At 41.7% G+C, this 20537-nt stretch overlaps 1 protein-coding gene across 1 annotated transcript in view; it reads left to right on the forward strand.

Moving 5' to 3' along the window:
* Window positions 1–20537, forward strand: part of CDK5RAP2 (CDK5 regulatory subunit associated protein 2) — a 200627-nt gene that overhangs the window by 154605 nt on the left and 25485 nt on the right. Inside the window, 3 exon segments of the mRNA XM_017884203.1 lie at window positions 10758–10806; window positions 13550–13722; window positions 18466–18585. Of these exon segments, the coding sequence (XP_017739692.1) occupies window positions 10758–10806; window positions 13550–13722; window positions 18466–18585 (342 nt within the window).

Below are 20537 nucleotides of genomic sequence, written 5' to 3' on the forward strand. Positions count from 1 at the left end.
TTTTTTTTTTTTTTTTTTTTTTTTTGGTGAAAACTCGTGTGTTTTAAATGTTGGCAGCCAAAAAAATCCAGTCAACCAAGCACAATTTTATCAGTTAAAAGTGTATCGAAGAGTTAAGGATGGCCAGAGGAAGAAAGAAACCTTTGCTATGTGCTAGGCAAAATTTTCAAAATAATTTTTTTTTTGAGACTACAGCAAAGAACTCCCATTTACTCTGCACCCAGCTTCATCAGTTGTTAGCATTTGCCACATTTGTTTTATCTTTCCCCGTCTGTACACACACGCACTCTACTATTATCTTTCTGAGCCCTAGGAGAGTGGATTGATTGATGCTATGATGTTCCTTTCTCCCTAGATAATTCAGGGTGTGGTTCCTCAGACCAAGGACATTCTCTTACCTAACCATGGTACTGTTATCACAAGCAGAAACAGTGTTGTCTCATATACTATTATCTAATATACAACCTATAGTTGAATTTTTATAATTAATTCAATAATGTCTTTTATGACAGTTTATTCTGGATCCTGATCCTGATCCAGGATCCAGTCCCCACATTACATTTAGTTGTCATGTGTCTTTGGTCTTCTCTAATCTGCAGTAGTTCGTCACCCTGTCTTCTTTTCATGATGTGAACATACTTGAATAGTTCAGGCTAGCCCCTCACTTTGGGATTATCTGTTCTTAAGACTCAATTCATGATTAGATTAGATTGGTTAAATTAGATTGGCTATGCAGTTTTGGCAGGAATGCTACATATTATTTTGTTCTTATGGTATTTTCTTAAGGAGGCACACAATATCAATCCCATTTTTGGTGATATTAACTTTGATCACTTCTTAAGGTAATGTCTGTCAGTTTTCTCCAATGTAAATTATATTAACCTATGTAATGAATGAGTAATTTGTCGAAGATACTTTGTAACTCCGTATGTGTTCTCTTCCTCTTCAAACTTCTACCATGAGTTCTACCATATATTGATGATTCTTGTCCGAGTCAAATGTTACTATGACAGGTTTTTTCTAACAGTAACATTTTAAAAATCACATTCCGTCTTCATTTGTATTAGGTGGCATTTACTAGAAGGATGCGTTCTCTGTTAAACTCCTTTTATTAATATATTTCTTGTTTATTTGTTTATGATCAGTGTGGGCTTGAAGATCCTTATTTTATTCAATGGACTATTATCCATTCTGACATTCATATCTTATTGTCCCAGATTCGGTAAGTGGCAGTTTCTTTCGACATGTCTCCATCTTTTTGGGAGCACTTCCTTACTTTCTGGGACAAAATAGATTTTCCATGCTCATCCTGTACTGCTCCTGCCCTGAATGAGCCATTTCTCCAAGAGCCTTGATTCCTTTTAATGAGGAATGATATTTAACAACCAAGATTTGGTGCTAGGTGTGTTCATTGCTACGAGGGTACCATTGTGTCTAGGCCCTTTAGCAGGCTGTGTGCGTGTGTGTGTAAATGCATAATTTATTTTTTTTTAAATCATTACTTCACAATGGTGGCTTTAATTCCAGTCCAAACTCACTGGGTTCTTTCCTGTTTTTCCCACTTCCATATTTTTACTTCCCTTCTCCAACAGTAAGAACCCTGGCTCTGACAACATCACCATATCTGTTGATTTACTCAATTCTGAAATATATGCATATAGTTACAGAATTACTCCACCCTTTCCGCTGTGAAAAACAGTGAGAAACACTTTAATAAACAAAGAGAACCACTTTAATAAACAAATCTTGAACTGGAACTCTTCCAGTTCAAGATTTGTTTATTAAAGTGGTTCTCTTTGTTTTTAGGCTAAAAGTATACTATAGTGTGTTCTTGAATTTAAAAGTTGTTTGGTTGCATTCTTTGTACAGCCGTTTTTGGGTTAGTCATTTGAAACACAATTAGATTCATTTGTTTTTATTTGTATTCAATTTTAGAGTTTTTTTACCCTATTTTTATTGATTTAATTTTTTGAATATGCATAACATGAATATGATTCCAGAGTCAAAACTATATCCTTTTAAATTGCTCTGTGAAGTCATTATTTTTGTTCTTTTCCTTTATCTCCATTAGTATTGCTTTCCAGTTCCCTTTCTCTCTTAAACCCATTGGGACTGGACTCTCAGTCATCTCAACCCCTCCACTGAAACAGTTTGCCCGACACTGACAACTTCCACTTTGCCAAATCCAAGGATCAATTTTCAGTATTCCTCTTACTCAGACTGCAGCAGTATTTGACGTGTTGATCCCTCCCTCCTTGGCTCACTTGGCTTCCAGATGATGCCACTGAGAGTTCAGTTCTCCTCTCCCTCCCTGGCTGCCTCTGTGCAGCCCTGCCTTCTGCATGTCTTCCATCAGTCCTCACGACCTTATTGCTGCCACCGCTTCAGTTGGCTTCTCTTATCTCACCTGGATGCTGCAGGCCTCTCCTGTTTGGCCTCTGGGCTTCCATCCTTGCCTCACTGTAGTGCATTTCCACACACTAATCAATAATCTTTTAAAAATGTAAGTCAGATCATGTCCCATCTCTGCCCCCAAATCAAAGCCTTTCCTTTTTATTCAGTGTAAAAGTCCAGATAAGGGCCTGCAAAGCCCTGTACCATTGCCCCGGCTGCGCTCTCTTCTTACTCCTGGCGCCCCACCCTCTCCTGCTTCCCCACCCCAGCTACTGACCCTGCAGTGTTTCTAGCATGCCCAGGCCAGCTCCTCCTTCAGGGGATTTGCACTTTCTCTTCTCTCTGGTGTCCCTGATCCCTTCAGGCCTTGTCTCAAATGTCATCATATCAGCGAGATGCTCTTTGACAGCGCTTTATGAAATAGCGAGGCACCCCTGCCTATCACTGACATTCCCCTTTTTGCCTTGCCCTGCATTATTTTCCCCGGTCTACCCACAACCATCTTGCATGTTATGTGTTTACTACCCGTAACCATCTTAACCATCTTGCATGTTATATGTTGATTATTCTGCCTTCCCTATAGAGGGTAAGTCCCACAAAGGTGCACGGATCTTGTCTGTTGTGTTTGTTGCTGTAGTGCTAAGATATAGATAACGTTTGGTGTATGGTGGACATGCAACACATATTCTGAGAGAATGAATAAATTAATCAGTGAGTCCAGTGTTACAGCTGTGGAGAGTGTGGCCCATTGAGGGTGAGCAACTCATCTGTGACCATTTATGGAGTGAATGGCAGAGCTGGGATTCAAATCAGGTCTCTGGACAAAAAACTTTTCCTACTAGAGCTGCTTGTATTATAGTTGGTATTATATAGGTTATTTGATTTAAATTTCACAATGACCTTGGAAGCAAAATGTATTAAGTTCAGTTTTATAGATGATGAACTGAGGCATAGAGATATAACCTTATATATCTAAATAAATGGGCCTAGTGGTGAAGAATGCAGTCATTGGAACTGGGCTGGCCAGATTAGAGCTCTGGCTTCCCACTTATAAGCTGTGTATGTTAGGAAATTTACTTAATTCCTTGCCTCAGTTTCTTTCTTCACCTGTAAACTTAGCATTCTAATACCTAATTGGTAGAGTCTTTGTAGGAATTAAATTATGGATGTGAAGCCTTGCTTGCCTCAATGCTGAATGCATGGTTCTTATGTACTGAGTTCTTACTAGTATTTGTACTTGTTGTGAGTTGGGGCTTAATCCTCAGAACAGCCTGTTTTCCAGGTGAGGAACTTAGACTTAACAAATAAGAGTTTGTTGTTCAAAGTCACAACTGACTTGGTGGAACCAGGATTTGACTCTGTTCCTCTTGTCTTCGTATGTACAAAATAGATGGCTTATGATGGCCCACATAGTTCATTTAATTCTGGCATAGGACATTGGGTAGTTTACCCATCTGGGCCTAGTGAATGTTTTCCCCCAGCTTTTCCAAAGGGCCCAGCAGCTTAGACCTGTTGTAGACTGGTTTTGCTAATACCAGTTCCCAGGACTTTTGAGGACCAGGGTATATAGGAGTACCTGACTTTTCCCAGCTTTATGAAAATCTACTTCCTTCTAGCTAAGGGTATTCTAAATAAGCTAGTTTTCATTTTATTAGTGGAGAAATATCTGAGTCCTCATGATAAAGCCGTATCTTCCAGGCCCAAGTCATTTTTTGTTGGCTTCTTTTCTTCTTGAAGGCCCTCACTCTAGGCCCTAGGGAAGTGGAGAGCTGAGAGAGGGTGCCTCTGGCACCAGCTGCCCTCCCTCCCTCATCCAGCCACTCCCCTTGATTTATTTTTTAGTTGTTTACCTTGACATGCCCAAGGAGAGCCTACTTATTCTTTGTAGGTTCTGCAGGCAGATGAAACATTTTAGACTTAGCAGATAACACAAACATAGAACTTGATTTTCTCCTACAAAAAGCATAAAAGTCCCAGAAACCTCACCACAACTCCTTTTCTTAGGAACTAAAGTGTAACACAGAGGTAGCTCTTTCTTAGATTCATACAAGGGGTCTGGCTCTTAAATTATGAAACAAGCTTATCATAAAACAGTTTTATATTTGAGGCAGTTGCATAGCATGAGTTCTTAAAAATTTAAATATAGCTTTTAAAAAAATTAATAGAAAGCAATACATGTTTACTGTGGAATAAAAGATAAGCAAATACTCCTATAATTGCATCACACAACAAAGCTTGAATACCCTGGAGTATATATGCCCAGACCTTTTTTATTCATATGTGTATTTTTTATGGAAGTGGGTCTGTTTGCATCCTCTCCCTTTGTTCAGTTGTAGATAATAAATATACATTGTAAGTTTTAGTGGCTGCAGGGCATTCTTTTGTGTCAACGTACCATAATTTATTTAATCATTCCCCATTAGATGAACATTCAGATTGTTCCCATTTTGGGGCTATTATAAAGAACACTGTATTGGAATCTTTCTGCATATCCTTGCTATTTCTTTAATAATGTTTGGTTGGCAGGCTCCAAGAAGTAGGATGGTAGTGTGGTTTCTTAATGCTTATAAGGCAACTCTCCTTTGGCTCCATTAAACTGGGGATCCCACCAGGGATCTGGAAACCCACAAGATTTTGTGAGTATGTACATTTTTCTGGGGTGAGGGTCTATAACTTAGATTCCCAAGAAGGCTGGGATCTAAATAGATCAGGAACTGGTGTTGTAGCCAGAGTTTCCACTGTATCCTTGTTCTTGGTGCCTCCAAAGAGCTGTTGTATGAATAAGGCAGGTGGTATTTTGTCTGCAGGTATTTTTGAGTAAGCTGTGTTTGACACTGGGAAAGGTACAAAGAAGACAGTTTGATCAGTGAGCTCACCACATGAACAAAGATAGCTCCTGGAAACGCTTGCCTCAGTTCTCTGCTGATAGAAGTGAACCTGAAACTTGGTTTCTTCTCAAGGCCTTCCACAGTCTGGAAGGGGCCTTTGCCAGCCCACCACCTTCTGATGATGATGATGATAATGATGCAGCTGAAGGAGAAACAATGAGGGAGTGGGGAAGGCTGATCTTTATTGGGTGCTTGCAATATGCCAGGCATTATTCTCAGCCTAAGAGGAAGTATTATCTATTATCCTCATTTATTAACAAGTGAGGAACAGAGAGGTTAATTCACTTGGTCTAAGTCAGACAGGAAGAGCAGAGTCTGAATTTGAGTCCATGTTGTTCACTTTCACAGTCTACGCTCCTAACCACCATGATATTGTGCTTCTAACACTCCTATCAAATTGGATGCACTGGTCAAACATTTCTGTGGGCCAGGCCTTGCCTTTCCCCTCTTCCATGATTCTGTTCAAACCATTATTTTTTTCTGTAAGACTTTTACTCCCTTTCCATTTAGAGAAATTTAGAGAAATTCTGCCTGTCCTCCAGGAAACTTTCTTTGTTCACCTGAAGTGGAAGCAAAATTTATTCCTTCCACCCCCTCCCACCCTCGGTTTGTTTATAGCTTGCACTTGATATTCACATCTGAGTTTGTGATAGAGGCTGTCACAAGGATGTTGGGTTGGAAAGAACAAGACCTTTGAAGTCAGACAGACTAGAGTTCAGATCCCAGCTTTATGGGTCATTTACCCCTGGAAGGGCCAGATTTCCTGTGGGGGATAGCAGTACCTGTCCTGTAGGGATGTTTGTGAGGATGAAATGACATTATTTAAGCTTGTCCAACCAGTGGCCCACGGCTGCATGCAGCCCATAACGGCGTTGAATGTGGCACAATGCAGATTCGTAAACTTTCTTAAAACATTATGGATTTTTTTTTAAGCTCATTGGCTGTTGTGAGTGTATTTTATGTGTGGTCCAAGACAGTTCTTCTTCCAGTGTGGCCCAGGGCAGCCAAAAGATTGGACAACCCTGATTTCTTTCATTTTTAAATTTCTGGCCAAACAACAGACCCAGTAGACACTCCTGATTTAAAGGGTGTCCTGCTTGACAAATAGTGGGAGCTCAGGAAGGTATGTAAACCAAAATTAAAATTGTAAATCCTATAGCTGTCTGAGTGGACCCTTCCCGCAGCTAAGGGAACCCACCAAAACCTGAAAAACTAGTTTAGAACATGATGGGAAAGTGGGGGCGGTCAGTCATGCCTCATTATACTCTCCTCCCTTTGGAGTTGGCACACAACTGACCAGTATTAACATTAAAATAGAGATCCTTAGGCTGGCAGAACAGACTCTGTAGCAATAAGAAACCAAATTCTAACCTGACTCCATTATAGCATCACATGACAGATAGCAGGGCTCTGAAAGAAATCAAAGTGTTTTACCCCAAAATATATTTCTTTGACATGTTTTGAAATGGCCCTGAAATGTTGTCTCTTGTAGGGAACACTTACATTCTATAGAGAATCCCCTTCCCTTTCCAGGTCTTTTTCTGATCCTGAAGAGATTGACTGAGAGTCCAGCACCTTTTAAGGATCTGAATAGGAAACATTTGCCTCTGGAGGTGGCCACCTCTGGGACTTCATCCACATAAGAAAAACCTTGGTCTCCATAACCCCTTACCTTAATTCAGGCACTCCTTTCTATTGATTCCAGGTCTTTAGATAATAACTCAACCAAGTGCCAATCAGATAAATGTTTGAATCCACCTATGACCTGGAAGCCCGCCATCCACTTTGATTTGTCCTGCCTTTCTGGACCAGACCAGTGTATACCTCACATATATTTATTGGTATCTTATATCTCCCTAAAACATATAAAACCAAGCTGTAACCCAATCACCTTGGGCACATGTTCTCAGGACCTCCTGGGGCTGTGTCACTTGTCATGATCCATAACCTTGGCAAAAGAAACTTCAAAACTGGTTGACATCTGTCTCAGATACTTTTTGGCTTACTGTGACAACAATAATAATGGGGTATGCATGTTATGGTTAACAGAGTGATCCAGGCTTTCAGAGAAAATGGAGGGTTTTTCCTCCTAAGAATCCCCGGAACTGCCCTCCCCAGAGCCCCTTGGTGTCTTCCCACCTTTATAAAGCAGTTCTTCCCTCCATCAAAGATAGGGCTCCATTGCCACCTCCCCTAAATGTTCCTTGATGGTCCAGGCCAGATTCTGTTTGTCTCCTCTGTGTGCCTTCCCACAGCATCCATTGCAGCCCTTTATCACAGCGCTTTAGTGTAATTGTCTTTTGGGTCCACCCTTTCCACTCAGGTGAACTCACTGAGGGTAGGGTAGCTCCTCATTCATTTCTGTATCCTCAATGTCTGGCATAGGCACCTGGGAGGAGCACTGTAAATATTAAAATAGAATAGAATTAGTTTCTACCAATTACCAGAGAGGTGGAAAGGAAGAAACATCTGGGTCATGTAGGAGATGCCAGGCTGTGGGATTTGAAGTTCACTCTGTAGGACTGATGGATTTTGAGCTGGGAAGTACTGTTTCAAAAGAGGCTTCTTAAGTGGTAGCACTATACAGAATGGATCAGTGCAGAGAGGAAACTGAAGTTGGGTCAACCAGTTATAAGTTTGTCTGGCATAATAGTCTTCTCTTGCTTGTTCAGTTATGGATGGGATAACTAGATGTATTTTATTTGAAAAGATAAAGTCCTCCTATTGCCTCATACTACACAGCTCTTAGGCGTAGCAACAAGATTTGCCTGAGACATGGGAGCAGCATTTTAATGACATGCATCCTAAGCTTTTGAATCACTAGACAGATGGTACCCTGTTACCTGTGTGGGGGCATTTTATCAAGAAATTCAGTGCATTAGTTGTTGTGATCTCCCTGTGAATCCTACAGTAACTATTTGTCCCTTGGTTTTAAAGAACTCTGTTACAGTAATAGGGGAATGGGTGGAATACAGTTGTTGTTGAGTTGTTGCAAGCTCCTCAAGGGTCTCTTATTTGAAGGGGAAACTCATGCTGCTGGTGGCATCAGGGCACTTCCTGGTGTGATCATGGGTTTGGTTAGGAATGGAGGAGAGGTTTTTGATGGGTTTAAGATCTGGAGACCTGGAATGCTTAAAGCCTGCCCCAAACCAAGGGTCCCCACCCTGTGAAGTTCCTGAGGAAGATACACAACTAAAGAACAATGTGAATGCGGCCAGGTTCAGGGGCTTACGCCTGTAATCCTAGCACTTTGGGAGGCCAAGGCAGGTGGATCACTTGAGACCAGGAGTTTGAGACGAGCCTGGCCAGCATGGTGAAATCCCGTTTCTACTAAAAATACAAAAAAATTAGCTGGGTGTGGTGGCGTGTGCCTGTAGTCCCAGCTCCTCAGGAGGCTCAAGCATGAGAATTGCTTGAACCCAGGAGGCGGAGGTTGCAGTAAGCCGAGATCGTGCCACTGCACTCCAGCCTGGGCGACAGACCAAGACTTCATCTCAAAAACAAAAACAAAACAAAACAAAAAACAGTGAGAATGTGAAGCAGAATGTCATGTTACTTTGCCTGGCTAGTGCCTGAGTAAGTCCTAAGCTTTTGGAAGGCTGGGCTGGCACCGACGGTCCATTCTCAGGGTCTGTAGGGTCGGTGTTATCTGCTAAATGTTAGTAAGCAGTCCAGTGCAGGTATGAGATGAAAAATGTTGACTAAGCTGTTCTTTTAACATACAGTTGTCCCTACCCATTAGGGATGGTCTTACAAACTGGTTCTTCCAGGAAAGGTCTTGAAATCTGACTCGGTCAGGTGTGGATTTCCCCCTTGAGGAGGATTGTAGAGGACAGAAATGTGGAGTCTTTGAGAGCATCCACTGATGAGGGCCTGTCAACCTCTATCTATCTTTCAAGAAGCCAAAATATCATGCCATTTTTGGCCAGGATGTAACCAAGAGGCATAGGTTTGTGACTGAAGTAGCTATAAGGATCTCTCCATCTCTCTTGCTTAGCTATAAAGTGTAGTAAAGTAAGGGAGAGTGTGATCGGACAAAGGGAGAGGTGAAACATTAAACCTCCTGGATTTTCACTTCTTTGCTTTAAAACAGAGATACTAACACCGTGCTCATAGGATCATTGTGAGGCCTGAAGGAGATAGCAGATGTTAAAGAGCCATACTCAGGCCCTGGTGCCTGGTCACTCAGGCCTGTGTGACTCATTTCTGACGGTGACAGTGCCCTGCCGTGGTAGGTGACTTTCCACCACTCAGCATGTTGCACTGACTCTTGGTGCCCAGTTGGCTGGCCTGGTGGGTGGTAGGGAACCTGGGTGGCCATGCCAGCCAGCCTTGTGAGTTTGTAGGTGGAAACTTCTAGACTTAAAGCAAATGTGCAAGGATTCAGTGATCTTTTCCTCTATACTGTGGTGTTTGAGAACTTTTCCTTTTAGGAATAGTTTTGAAAATTGCATGTGTGGGTGCAGTTTAATTATAGTCTCATTTTTCAAGTACAACTATAGAAGAGTTTGTTTTTTTCTTTAGCCACGCATCAGTTTCTTCAAAGAGCTCATCCCAGCCTGCAATTTCCAGGGTTCTGAAGTATTTTTAAAATAAAGTTGTTAGTCTCTTTGAAATCTGGGCTCATGTGCTTCCTTTCAAACAGCAAATGATGACATGCAGGAAGAGAGCAGAGCATCTTTTGCCCAGCTACATTCTGAGCTATATTTTGTTTTCTTTTGTCATTTTAAAAAATAATTTCCCCTGCTGTAGACAGTGGGTTTTTCAACTGTACTCATGTACTCCTTTCCCTAGTTTTAATCCTACTTCTGAGACCCTTCCTAAGGAAATAATTAAAATGCAGATAAAGCTGTATGCACAAAGATGCTTATTTCATTTGTTTATAAAAGTGAAAATTTGGAGATGACCTAAGCGTCAAATAGAGAACTGGCAAAATTGTGGTAGTGCATGCCTACAGTGGAATATTAGTGCAGGCATTAAAAATGATGTTTCGGAAGCAAATTTAGTAAGAGAAATGGCTATAATAGTGTACTGAGTGAAAAAATTATGTTGTAATATAGTATCTTCCATGCCAAAATGCCTGAAAAAAAGAATGGAAGGAAATCCAGTAACTTGGCTGTGGGAGTGCCAGGATATTGATCTTTTCTTGATTCTGTTACCCATTTTCTGTAATGAGCACATATTCTGTTAGTATCAGAGTTTGAGAGAAAGAAAAAGAAACTGCACCAGCAATGCCTCGTGATTGCTTTTTAGATTCAGTGCTGTCACCTAGAACTAGTGTCAATGCAGTGATAAAGGAGAAGTCTATAGTCTGAACTGTACTCTTGGTAATCCTACTTTAAATATCCAGGATTGTTATAGAGCGTTTAAACAAGTGGAATAGTGCTTCTTCAACTGTATGAGCAGGAAATTATTAGGGAACACTTAAACACTTTTTTTTTTCTCCTCCTTTCTTGATGTTATTTCTGCTTCCAGGAAAATCAGTTGGAGTGGAAATGAACACCCAGAATGAACTGATGGAGAGGTGAGTGTGTAGCATTTGTCAAGAAGACTTCCCAGGACTTTTTAGGTCTGATTTACCTGCCAGCTTTTAAAATATTTTGGCTCCTTCCCATTCTGTTTGTTTCCTGCTTCTTGTAAATAAGGTATAAACATCTATGGAACTGACAGTGGCCATACAAAACCAAGAGCTCATGCCATATGTTCTGTTGCCTTCATTCATTCATTTCATTCACTTGTGTCATTTCTATCAGGTGATTTGAACCAGATGACATATTCGTTTGTTGGCTCCCAGATACCAGCAAGATAAACTCCAGACTCCTTAGCCTGGCATTTGAGGCCCTTCTCAGTCTGACCCTAGTTCTCTTCTCCCCTGCGTGTTCTCCTCGCTTCCCTTCCCCAATATACCCCATGTTTTAGTCCTATTTGGCTTTGTGTTGTTCCCCACACCATGGCTGTGCACTCTACCTTCTTCCTCTTCAAGTTTGAAAATCATTCTTCAGAGTCCATTCAAATGTAAATGAACCTGGTTTCCCCAGTACCCTCCCTCTCCACCACATCCCAGCGTCAGTGATTCTTGCTATAGCACTTGGACATAATTACATTACAGCATTTACCACATGGTATTGTAATGCTTTCTACATTTATCTTTCTATTCCCAGAATTCCTTGGAAGAGGAAAGGAGCTAGCTAGTATTCATTAGGTATTGGTGTGTGTCAGCTGCTGCTGTAAGCATTTCACATTTACTAGTTCTCACCATATAAAGTTTGAAGTAACTATGTTAGGATGAGGAAGCCATGGGTCAGAGCTGCATACTTGCCATTACGAGGCAGAGCTAGGATTTGAACTTGAATCTGTCACACTCCATCCAATGCGTGTCCTCTTCCTGTTATTCCACATTGTCTTTTGAGGGCAAAGCCTGTGTCTTGAATATCTCTACCTGCTCCAGCTCCAAGTTGCTGGCATGTAGTTGAAGTTCAGAAAATATTCATGGAATAAATGAATTGTGTAATTTCTTAGCTTGTCTCTATGGCCAACTGAAAATGCCAAGGTCTTGCCCTCCTTTATTTAGTTGTTAAAGATTCTGAGTGCTATTAATGTTGCTGTGTGCTTTCCTCTGCTTTAAAGATGTGGTCCTTTGGGCTTCTGGGAATACAATAGAGACCAGTCTAGGGTGCAGACTTGTAGATTTTATTGACATCATGAAGGGCACTTGGCATCATTAGAGCGAGTAGGCAGAGAGGTATCACAGCTCACAGGAGGACATTTTAATCAGGGCTTCTGGAAATTTAAAAGAAAGACTCTTCTCCCACTGCAATATTGTTAGAGATCCCTGCCAGTTCAATCCTCCAATTCCATTCTTGTAATAATAGGTCATATCCCACTGGCATGCTTTAGAGAGGGCAAGGAAGGCTTCCCAGAGTGGGGACATTCTTAGCTGAGATCTAAAGGGTGAGAGTTGAAGGGGCTGGGGGCTGTCGGGAGAGTGTCCATGCCTGAGGCAAAGGAGACACGGTCCCTTTGAGCATGTAGCCGGCACATAGAGGGTCAAAGCAGGAGAGGCAGGCTGGGTGTTGTTGGGCTGGTCCTCAAGTGTGTTAAAAGTCCAAACTCTATTCTGTAGGAAGTAGGGAGTCTTCGAAGGAAGGTAAGCCGGGACTGGACATGATCACATTTGCTATTTAGGAAGACTGCTGGGGTTGCTTGCAGAAGGAGTTGGATTGAGGGATAGAACCTGTTTTAGCCTGCTCAACCAATGTGTCACTCCTTTTCATTTCTGACAGGTTTGTTTTTTGCCTTCTGTTCTGCCTCTCTCAACTGTCGTTTAGCACTCACACGGGCCACTTCTAAGCCAATTAAGTGGGTGCCCTTGGCCCATGCTGCACTTCTGCAAGCCAGCAGCAAGCCTGTGCATCCATCACACTGTCTGGGCAAAGTTGCATCAGGTGTTTACCTGTTAATGAATGCATTGCAGCTTTGGAGTCTTTGCTCTTGTCTTAGCTCATGAATAATGAGACTGTGGCTGCTGACAGGAAGTAATAGGAAAATGTGGGAGAAAAAAAAAGCATCAGTTAAGGAGTTTATAATGGAGCTTCATGTGGCCTTTTCACAGCATTCAGCTTTTTTTTTTTTTTCTCATGGCTTAGGTGGTCCTTGGGAAATACAGGTTAATAACCAGATGATTGCAAGAATAATGATATTGAAACCTGCTTGGAAACCATGAGAGTTTTGAGATTTTTAAATCCATAGGCCACCTCATGGTTTTGGGCTGGGCTCTCACATTCTTCTGGGGGCCTTGGAGCCAGGCAGGCCTGGTTGAAATCTAAACTGTGCCTCTGACCAAGCCGTGAGACAGTGGGCCAGTTTATGATGAGCCCCAGTTCCCCCACTCTAAATGAGGATAGTAATCCCTACCTCAAAGGGTTTCTGTGAGGCCCAACTAAAATCTCAAATGCTTGGTATAGAGAGGTTATTTGGTAAACAGCTACCATTGACCCAAGTCCTCTTGGGTCCCTCCCCTGTAAACCAGGCTATGGGACAGGCACAACCCGCTGCTTCCCCTTGTTGGCTCCAAACTCAAGCCCACCGAGCCTTTCTTGCTTTTAGAATGTCATTGCTTATTGCTGTAGAGAAATAAAAGGTCTGACTGAAGTTGCAAACATGGGGAAGTTACTAAGGGTAAAGTAATCTTAAGTATTCGTAAGTCATAGTCCTGGCTTGGGATTTTAGCATGGGAGATGATTTATCTTTCAATCTCAATGGTTAAGGATTGAGGAAGACAACTTAACCTACCAGCATCTTCTACCTGAATCTCCTGAGCCTTCAGCTTCTCATGTGCTCTCTGATTATGAAACGTCTGAAAAGTCCTTCTTCTCACAAGACCAGAAGCAAGATAATGAGACTGAGAAGACTTCAGTTATGGTGAACAATTTTTCTGAAGGTAAGCTAAGCTTCATAAAGCATTTTAAACATGGCCTGATTAAAACAATAGTTTGCCATCTTACCTTAGTAAGCAGAGTGTGGTGACATTTGAATATTTCTCTGATGAAAGGAGATCCCATTAGGGCTAATGCTGGTCATTCAGAGTATCATTTATCACTGGAGAAAGCTATGGTTGTTGAAAGGGTTGGCAATTGGGGAAAAGTCATTTTTATTTTTTAAATGACGACTTAATATATGACTTGCCATTTCTTGCAGGCTGTGTGTCACTGAACTTGTATGTCAGTGCAGATTTGGTTAATTTCCTATTGTTTCTTTCAAAGTCATCCTTAGGCAGGGTTGGTTCAAAGACTCTTCCCCTTTGAGTTGCCCAAGAGTATCTAGCCCCTGTTCTGATATTTTTATATAAATATAACATTTGTGATTATGGGAATCTACTTTGTTTTCCTTTAGTGTAACCCATGGCCCATTGGGTCCGGCCTTTTGTCTTAGTCTAGTTGGATTGTTATAACAGAACGCCATAGAATGGATGATTTATAAACAGCAGAAATTTATTTCTTACAGTTCTGAAGGCTAGGAAGTCCAAGATCAGGGTACAGCCAGCATGAGTGGGCTCTGGTGAGGGCCTTCTTCCAGGTTGCAGACTGCCATTTTCTGGTTGTATCCTTACATGGAGGAAGGAAGGTGAGAGAGCTGATGTCTGTTTTATGAGGGCACTGATCTCACTGTGAGGGCTCTACCCTCATGATCCTATCATCTACCAAAGCCCCCACTTCCTAGTACCATTACATTGGGACTTAGAGCTTCAACATAGGAATTTTGGAGACACAAGCATTCAGTCTATAACACCTTTGTTCTGCCTCCGACCATGGACTGAGTTAGCAGATGAAAATTTTCACAGCGGCCCCATGCGGTGTGTGAAAGAGATAAGCATGGTGCCTTCATCCCGTGGTGGCCTCTGAGGCTTCTTGAGGACACTCAGGACTCAGAGGAGCCCAGTTTGAAGACAGAAGGCATACCCAGAGCCTGAAGTCCACATTGGTGGCATAACTGAGGTATCAGCTGGGGTCCTCCAGCAGTGTCATCTAGACCTAGTTTATTTGGATTGCTGGCTGTATCTCTCTCTGCAGTTTTTGTGAGTTTCTGAGTACTTGGTTTTTCTTGGTCATTTCTGGCTCTGCATTCTGCCTTTCCCAAATTTAGGTCACACCACAAATTGTTTCCCTGTCCCTAGTGCCACTTCATTCTGTATTGTATCCATTCAGCGTGTAACTCAGTGACTTTCCGAGAATCCCCAGAGACCACTCCCATGAGGCTTTGGTGCAGACTTGATTGAGGAACCAGAAGGAGAGTGGAGTTTACAATGCAGCAACCCAAATGATTTAAACTGGAACTCTTGAGGTCCCTATTGTTTTCACTAGGCAGTTCCCTCTGCTCCCTCTCGCCTGCTCCTCTTTTTCCACCCTTCACCCTGTCCACCACCCCAACCTTGTTCTATTTCTAATCTAGAACCTTTTAGGCATTTCTTCTATTTCTTATTCCTCTGTGGACCTGTGACCTTGGGCTTATTATGCCCTCTTAGTGGGTTACCTGAAGTGGGACAGTGCTCCCTGGAGCCATCCCAGTAAGCCCACCATCATCTTTTTTGGTGTGTCTTCAGCCTTTTGCTCTCTGCATCTAGTTTTTCTTTTGTCTTTTGTCATATTTATGATTTGTGTAGAGAGATAATTTCATATTTTTCTCACTTACCATTCTATCATAAGCTTTCTGACATGTTGTTACATAACATCATTTTTAGTGGCTTTAGAATAGTCCATTGAGTGGCTGAATTGCCGTTTTCCTTCTGTTCCCCTGTCGCTGAACATCTAAGCCATTTCCAGATTTCACAATTGTAAACAAGGCTGCAGGGGATATCTGTGAACATGAAGCTGTTCCCTTATTTGGGGGCTTTTCTTAATACAGATTCTATAAATTGGACCTGCTAGGCGAGAGATACACACTTTTTTTTGTTGTTGTTGCTTATTGGATTTACGTTTTTAAAGAATTAGCATTTGTCAAAAGGGCATTATTCTAAGAGAGAGATTTTTCTCCCATTTTGTAAAGGCTAGTATAGTGTTTCCTTCTCTTCAGTTCGGCTGCATAATTAATAAGTGGTGTCCAGTTCAACTGGGAATGTTTCCTTAAGCCCAAGTGATGATTCTGTCTCCTGGCCATAGACTCAGTGGAAGATGGCATGTTTCGATGGCTGCTAAGCATTTATGTCCCCTTCTCACAGTCATGAGTGTGTGACTTGGATAAACCAGCAAGGAAGGTTGCAGTCAAACAGAAAAGTTCCTGAGTGACTCCGACCTGACTAGATGCTGGAAGAAGATTTGCAGGACACCAAGGCAGGAGCGGGGAGGTACAGTGCCACGGGTGCCAGAAGTTTAAGGAGCACGGAGGTGCAGTGAAGTGGGCACCAGAAGTTTAAGGAGCCGGGAAGTACAGTGCTGTGGGCGCCAGAAGTTTAAGGAGGGCAGAGGTGCAGTGCCGTGGGCGGCCGAGGTTTAAGGAGCACGGAGGTGCAGTGCAGTGGGCGCCAGAAGTTTAAGGAGCTGGGAAGTACAGTGCTGTGGACGCCAGAAGTTTAAGGAGCATGGAGGTGCAGTGCCGTGGGCGCCAGAAGTTCAGGGAGGGCAGAGGTGCAGTGCTGTGGGCGCCAGAAGTTTAAGGAGCGTGGAGGTACAGTGCCGTGGGCGCCAGGAGTTTAAGGAGCGTGGAGGTACAAGTGCCGTGGGTGCCAGGAGTTTAAGGAGTGGGGAAGTGCAGTGCTGTGGATGCCAGTAGCTTTTTGCAGACAGAGTGCTTCCGTGCTGTGCTGCAGCGAGAGTTAGGACATTCCACCAAATTACTTGCCACACTTCTGGCATTAGCAGGAGATAGCTGAAGGTCTGGGAATTAAGTCATCTCATAAACATTCCGATTCATGGTAAAATTACTATTTAATTAGGAAAAGATCTGTAACATTGTGATACTTTTAAATGAAAGTCATTTTGGAGGAATTAAAACTGGGTCATAACATTAGTGTAATGTTTTAAAACAAACATTACTAAGATATACTGAGTATACCCTAATTGATAAATTAAAGACATTAGTTTTGCCTTTGGATACTTAATGTGATGATGCTTTAAACACTGACTCTAGAAACCTACCCCTGGATTGGAATTGTGCTTCCTTCTTTGTTAAACTGAGGTGTGGCAGAGGCTGAACAAATACATGCTTATTTTGGAAAATTTAAAATGTTATGTATTATTAAGTATTATGTTAAAATGTAATATAGAATTTTTGAAAAATCTAAAATCTGCCACCTAAAGGCAACTGCTATTAATATTTAGATATACTTCCTTCTTTCACATATTTGTGTCTTTCCTTGTCTGTAGAAATTTTTAAGTAGCGTTCTGTGATATTGTGAAGTATATATTTGGTCTTCCTGGCAGTATCCTTCATAATGAACCAGTAAACATAAGCAAATGTTTCGCTGAGTTTTTGAGCCAGTCTAGCAAATTAATCCAACTCCAGGAGGCAGGTGAGGGAATCAAATTTTTAGTCGGTTGGTCAGAGGCACGGGTGAAACAATTGGGGGCTTGCGATTGGCATCAGAAGTTGTGGGAGGGGGGCAGTCTTGGGACTGAGCCCTCAACCTGTGAATCTGACACTATCTTCAGGTCCAACCGAATTAGAAGACACCCGGCCGGTGTCTGCTGCAGAACTGTTTGCTTAGTCTGTGGGGAAAAAAACCCTCACATTTGGTCACAGAAGTCTTCTGTGTTGATTGTTGAGTGAGTATATGGGAGAAACTGAATGTTGTTGTTGTTGTTGTTTTTCTATAAGTTGTGATTATGTTGAATAATCAATTTTGGATCTAAGATTTAGTTTAATATATTTTTATGATATATAGTCTTCATAACAATTTTAATAGCTATGTAATACTGCATCATCATGAATGTTCTACAGTTTTTTATTTAACAATTGGAGTTACTTCAGTTCTTATGGTTACATCCAATGCTGAGGTGAACCTTTTCCTCCATTCTGGCAAATGCTTGTCAGCATCTCTGGTGGTCTCTTTAAATAGAGTTCTAAAAGTTGAATTATTTGGTAACAGACATTGGAAAATAGCTTTTCTAAGGCTAATGATAGAAGTAGCCCCAAAAGGACATACACATTTATACTCATGCTAATAAGATGTTCTCTTGAGATCACTTTTCTTATTACTTTTCTCACTAGCATTGTTTTGCTTTAAGTCTTAAATTAGTAAATGATAAATGGATAACATATTCCTTTCAAAAAATTAGTCTCAAAAATATCTGGATTCATTATGAAGGTAGTTTAATCAACTCTCAGGCAATTCAAGCAGACTTGAAAGTGATCTGTTAGTTTCACCATAAGGAAGATTTTAAATTAATATTTGATATTTAGAAGAATAAAAGGCTACATTAGAGTTAGCATTAAAATTGTATGGAATATAATTTTTTCTATGTGACGTAAAATGTCTTCCCATGGAGGACTGCAGAGAATCGTTATAGAAGTGTGTCTGTGGGCTGTGGGAAATAGCTCAACCTCCCCATGCCTAGGAAAGAATTGCCAGTTGCTCACCATCTTAATACATCCAATACTGTTTGGAATTTCAGGATCCCTGCATAATCCATAAATTATTCAATTTGTTGGGGTTTCAGACTTTAAATTAAAAATGGCTTCCTTCCTGTAGACTTACTAATGGAACACATACAGGAAATTCGAACTTTGAGAAAGCGTTTAGAAGAATCTATTAAAACAAATGATAAGCTACGGAAACAGTTGGAACGGCAAGGATCTGAATTTGATCAAGGTAAGGAAAGACCTTCCCAAAGGGCTGTACGTGTCTATGGGTGCTTCACTGTGACGCATTTGCCTGAGTAAGCATCTGTGTACAAAGCAGGTGCTTGATAAATGTTCATTTCTCTATCTTAGAGCAGTCTGCCAGCCTCTGGTATCCTGAATTGTGACTGGCACCTCATTTGACTTTGGAAGCTGGAGAGAAATAGATAGGAATTTTAAGATAAAACAAAGCAATATATTGTCTTTTCATCTATAACAGATTATTGCATTTTAGCAATCTGGTAAATTTCACATGCCAGGCTAAAGATCACACATATTCCTGCATAAACACAGTTAGCTCCGAATAGAATGATCACCCATGAAAAACTTAAAAATATTTCCCCCCCCCACATAGGTAAGACATTCATGTGCTTCAAAATTTAAAACCTCCATTCTTTACCCATTAACCCTGTTTTCCCTTCCCTCTTCTCCACTTTTTTCCTTGTTTTTCTTCTGTATCCTTAACAGTGTTTTTTAAAATGCAAATAGCAGCATGTATTCTTATTCTTCTCTTCACCCCAGAGGTAACATACTCTATATCCATGATTCTGTCCATTTGTCATGGAGCAGTAAATCTTGAACATCTTTCCTTACTGCTCTAGAGAGAGTTCATCATTCCGTAAAGCTTGCGTCTTGAAAGCCGCTTGGCACACTCAGAAAAGCCCAAGTTTGTCTGGTTGAACTGGCCAGAGTGTGGACCCTGCTGTCCCATTTATTAGCTTTGTGACTTTGAGCAATTCACTCATCTCTCCCAGTCTTAATTGTTTCATAAAACAGGGTCATTGTGAGATTAAATGGGGCAATGTTATGAGTAGGGCCTTGCTCAGTGCCTCACTCAGTAAACGGTTGCCGTTGTCATCATTATCAATTTTATTTTACTATTTTATTCTGTATAACATTGCAAAGCTCTGCAATGGGTAGGGACCCTAATGTCATTCCCATTTTTAGAGGTGGTAGAATTGACTTCTGGAAAGATAGTGCTCCATGGCAGCAGCACGCCTGAGTCCTCGGACCCTTGTCCAGGTCTCATTCCTCTCTAGCCATCATAGCTACCAGCCGGGAGGGACATCTTTCCAGAGTACCATGCATGCTGCAGCTTTCAAGGGAAACCGAATGGCTCCATCTCGCCCTCTCCGGCCCTCCTCCCTCCCTCTCGCTCGCTGCGCCCACTTCCTGCATCCACCCCCCTCACCCTCAGGGAAATTGATTGATCTGAGTTATTAGTTGTATCAAACACAGGAAAGAAATACACGCCTGGGCCCTTCACATTCACTCTTGGTAATGCCTGAATTAGATTCATTCTGTTTTACATTTTCCCTGGCAAATCCAATTATAGAATTATTTGGGGGCTCAAATGGCCACCAGCTACAATGGAGCAGGCAATTGCTCTGGAGAGTAATTCACTCTGACGGAAAGGTTTACAAAAGCATTCATAAAGTATTTACATTGGTGGAAAGACGTGCTGTTCTCACAATGTTGTCACAGCGTCTGAAAAGACAAAGGAATAAAAGTGGCTCCGCCTCCCCCTGCTGTGAAATGTTCACCTTGGGGAGCAGGCCTGAGAAAGGTATGGCTTCTTACGATATTGAGGTGGAATATTGTTAAAAACCGGACTCTCATGTGTTAGAGCTTCCAGCTTGTCCCCAGTTGTACAGGCCTGTAGTGATGACCCTCAGAGGAAAGACTGACCTAGCATCAGAAGTGGGCCTCGCTAGCTCAGGTTTAGGCCGGTCAGGAACTGTTCTTTGGCCTAATTATTTCTTTGCAAAGAAATACTGCCTGCAAAGCTACCACCTTAGCTTTGGTGGTGGTAGACTTCTTTTTTTTTTTTTTTTTTTTTTTTGTTGAGACGAGTCTCACACTCTGTCGCCAGGCTGGAGTGCAGTTGGCCGGATCTCAGCTCACTGCAAGCTCCGCCTCCCG

This window comes from Rhinopithecus bieti, unplaced genomic scaffold (assembly GCF_001698545.2).
Source record: "Rhinopithecus bieti isolate Rb0 unplaced genomic scaffold, ASM169854v2 scaffold_13710, whole genome shotgun sequence".
In the NCBI taxonomy this organism is placed as follows: Eukaryota; Metazoa; Chordata; class Mammalia; order Primates; family Cercopithecidae; genus Rhinopithecus; species Rhinopithecus bieti.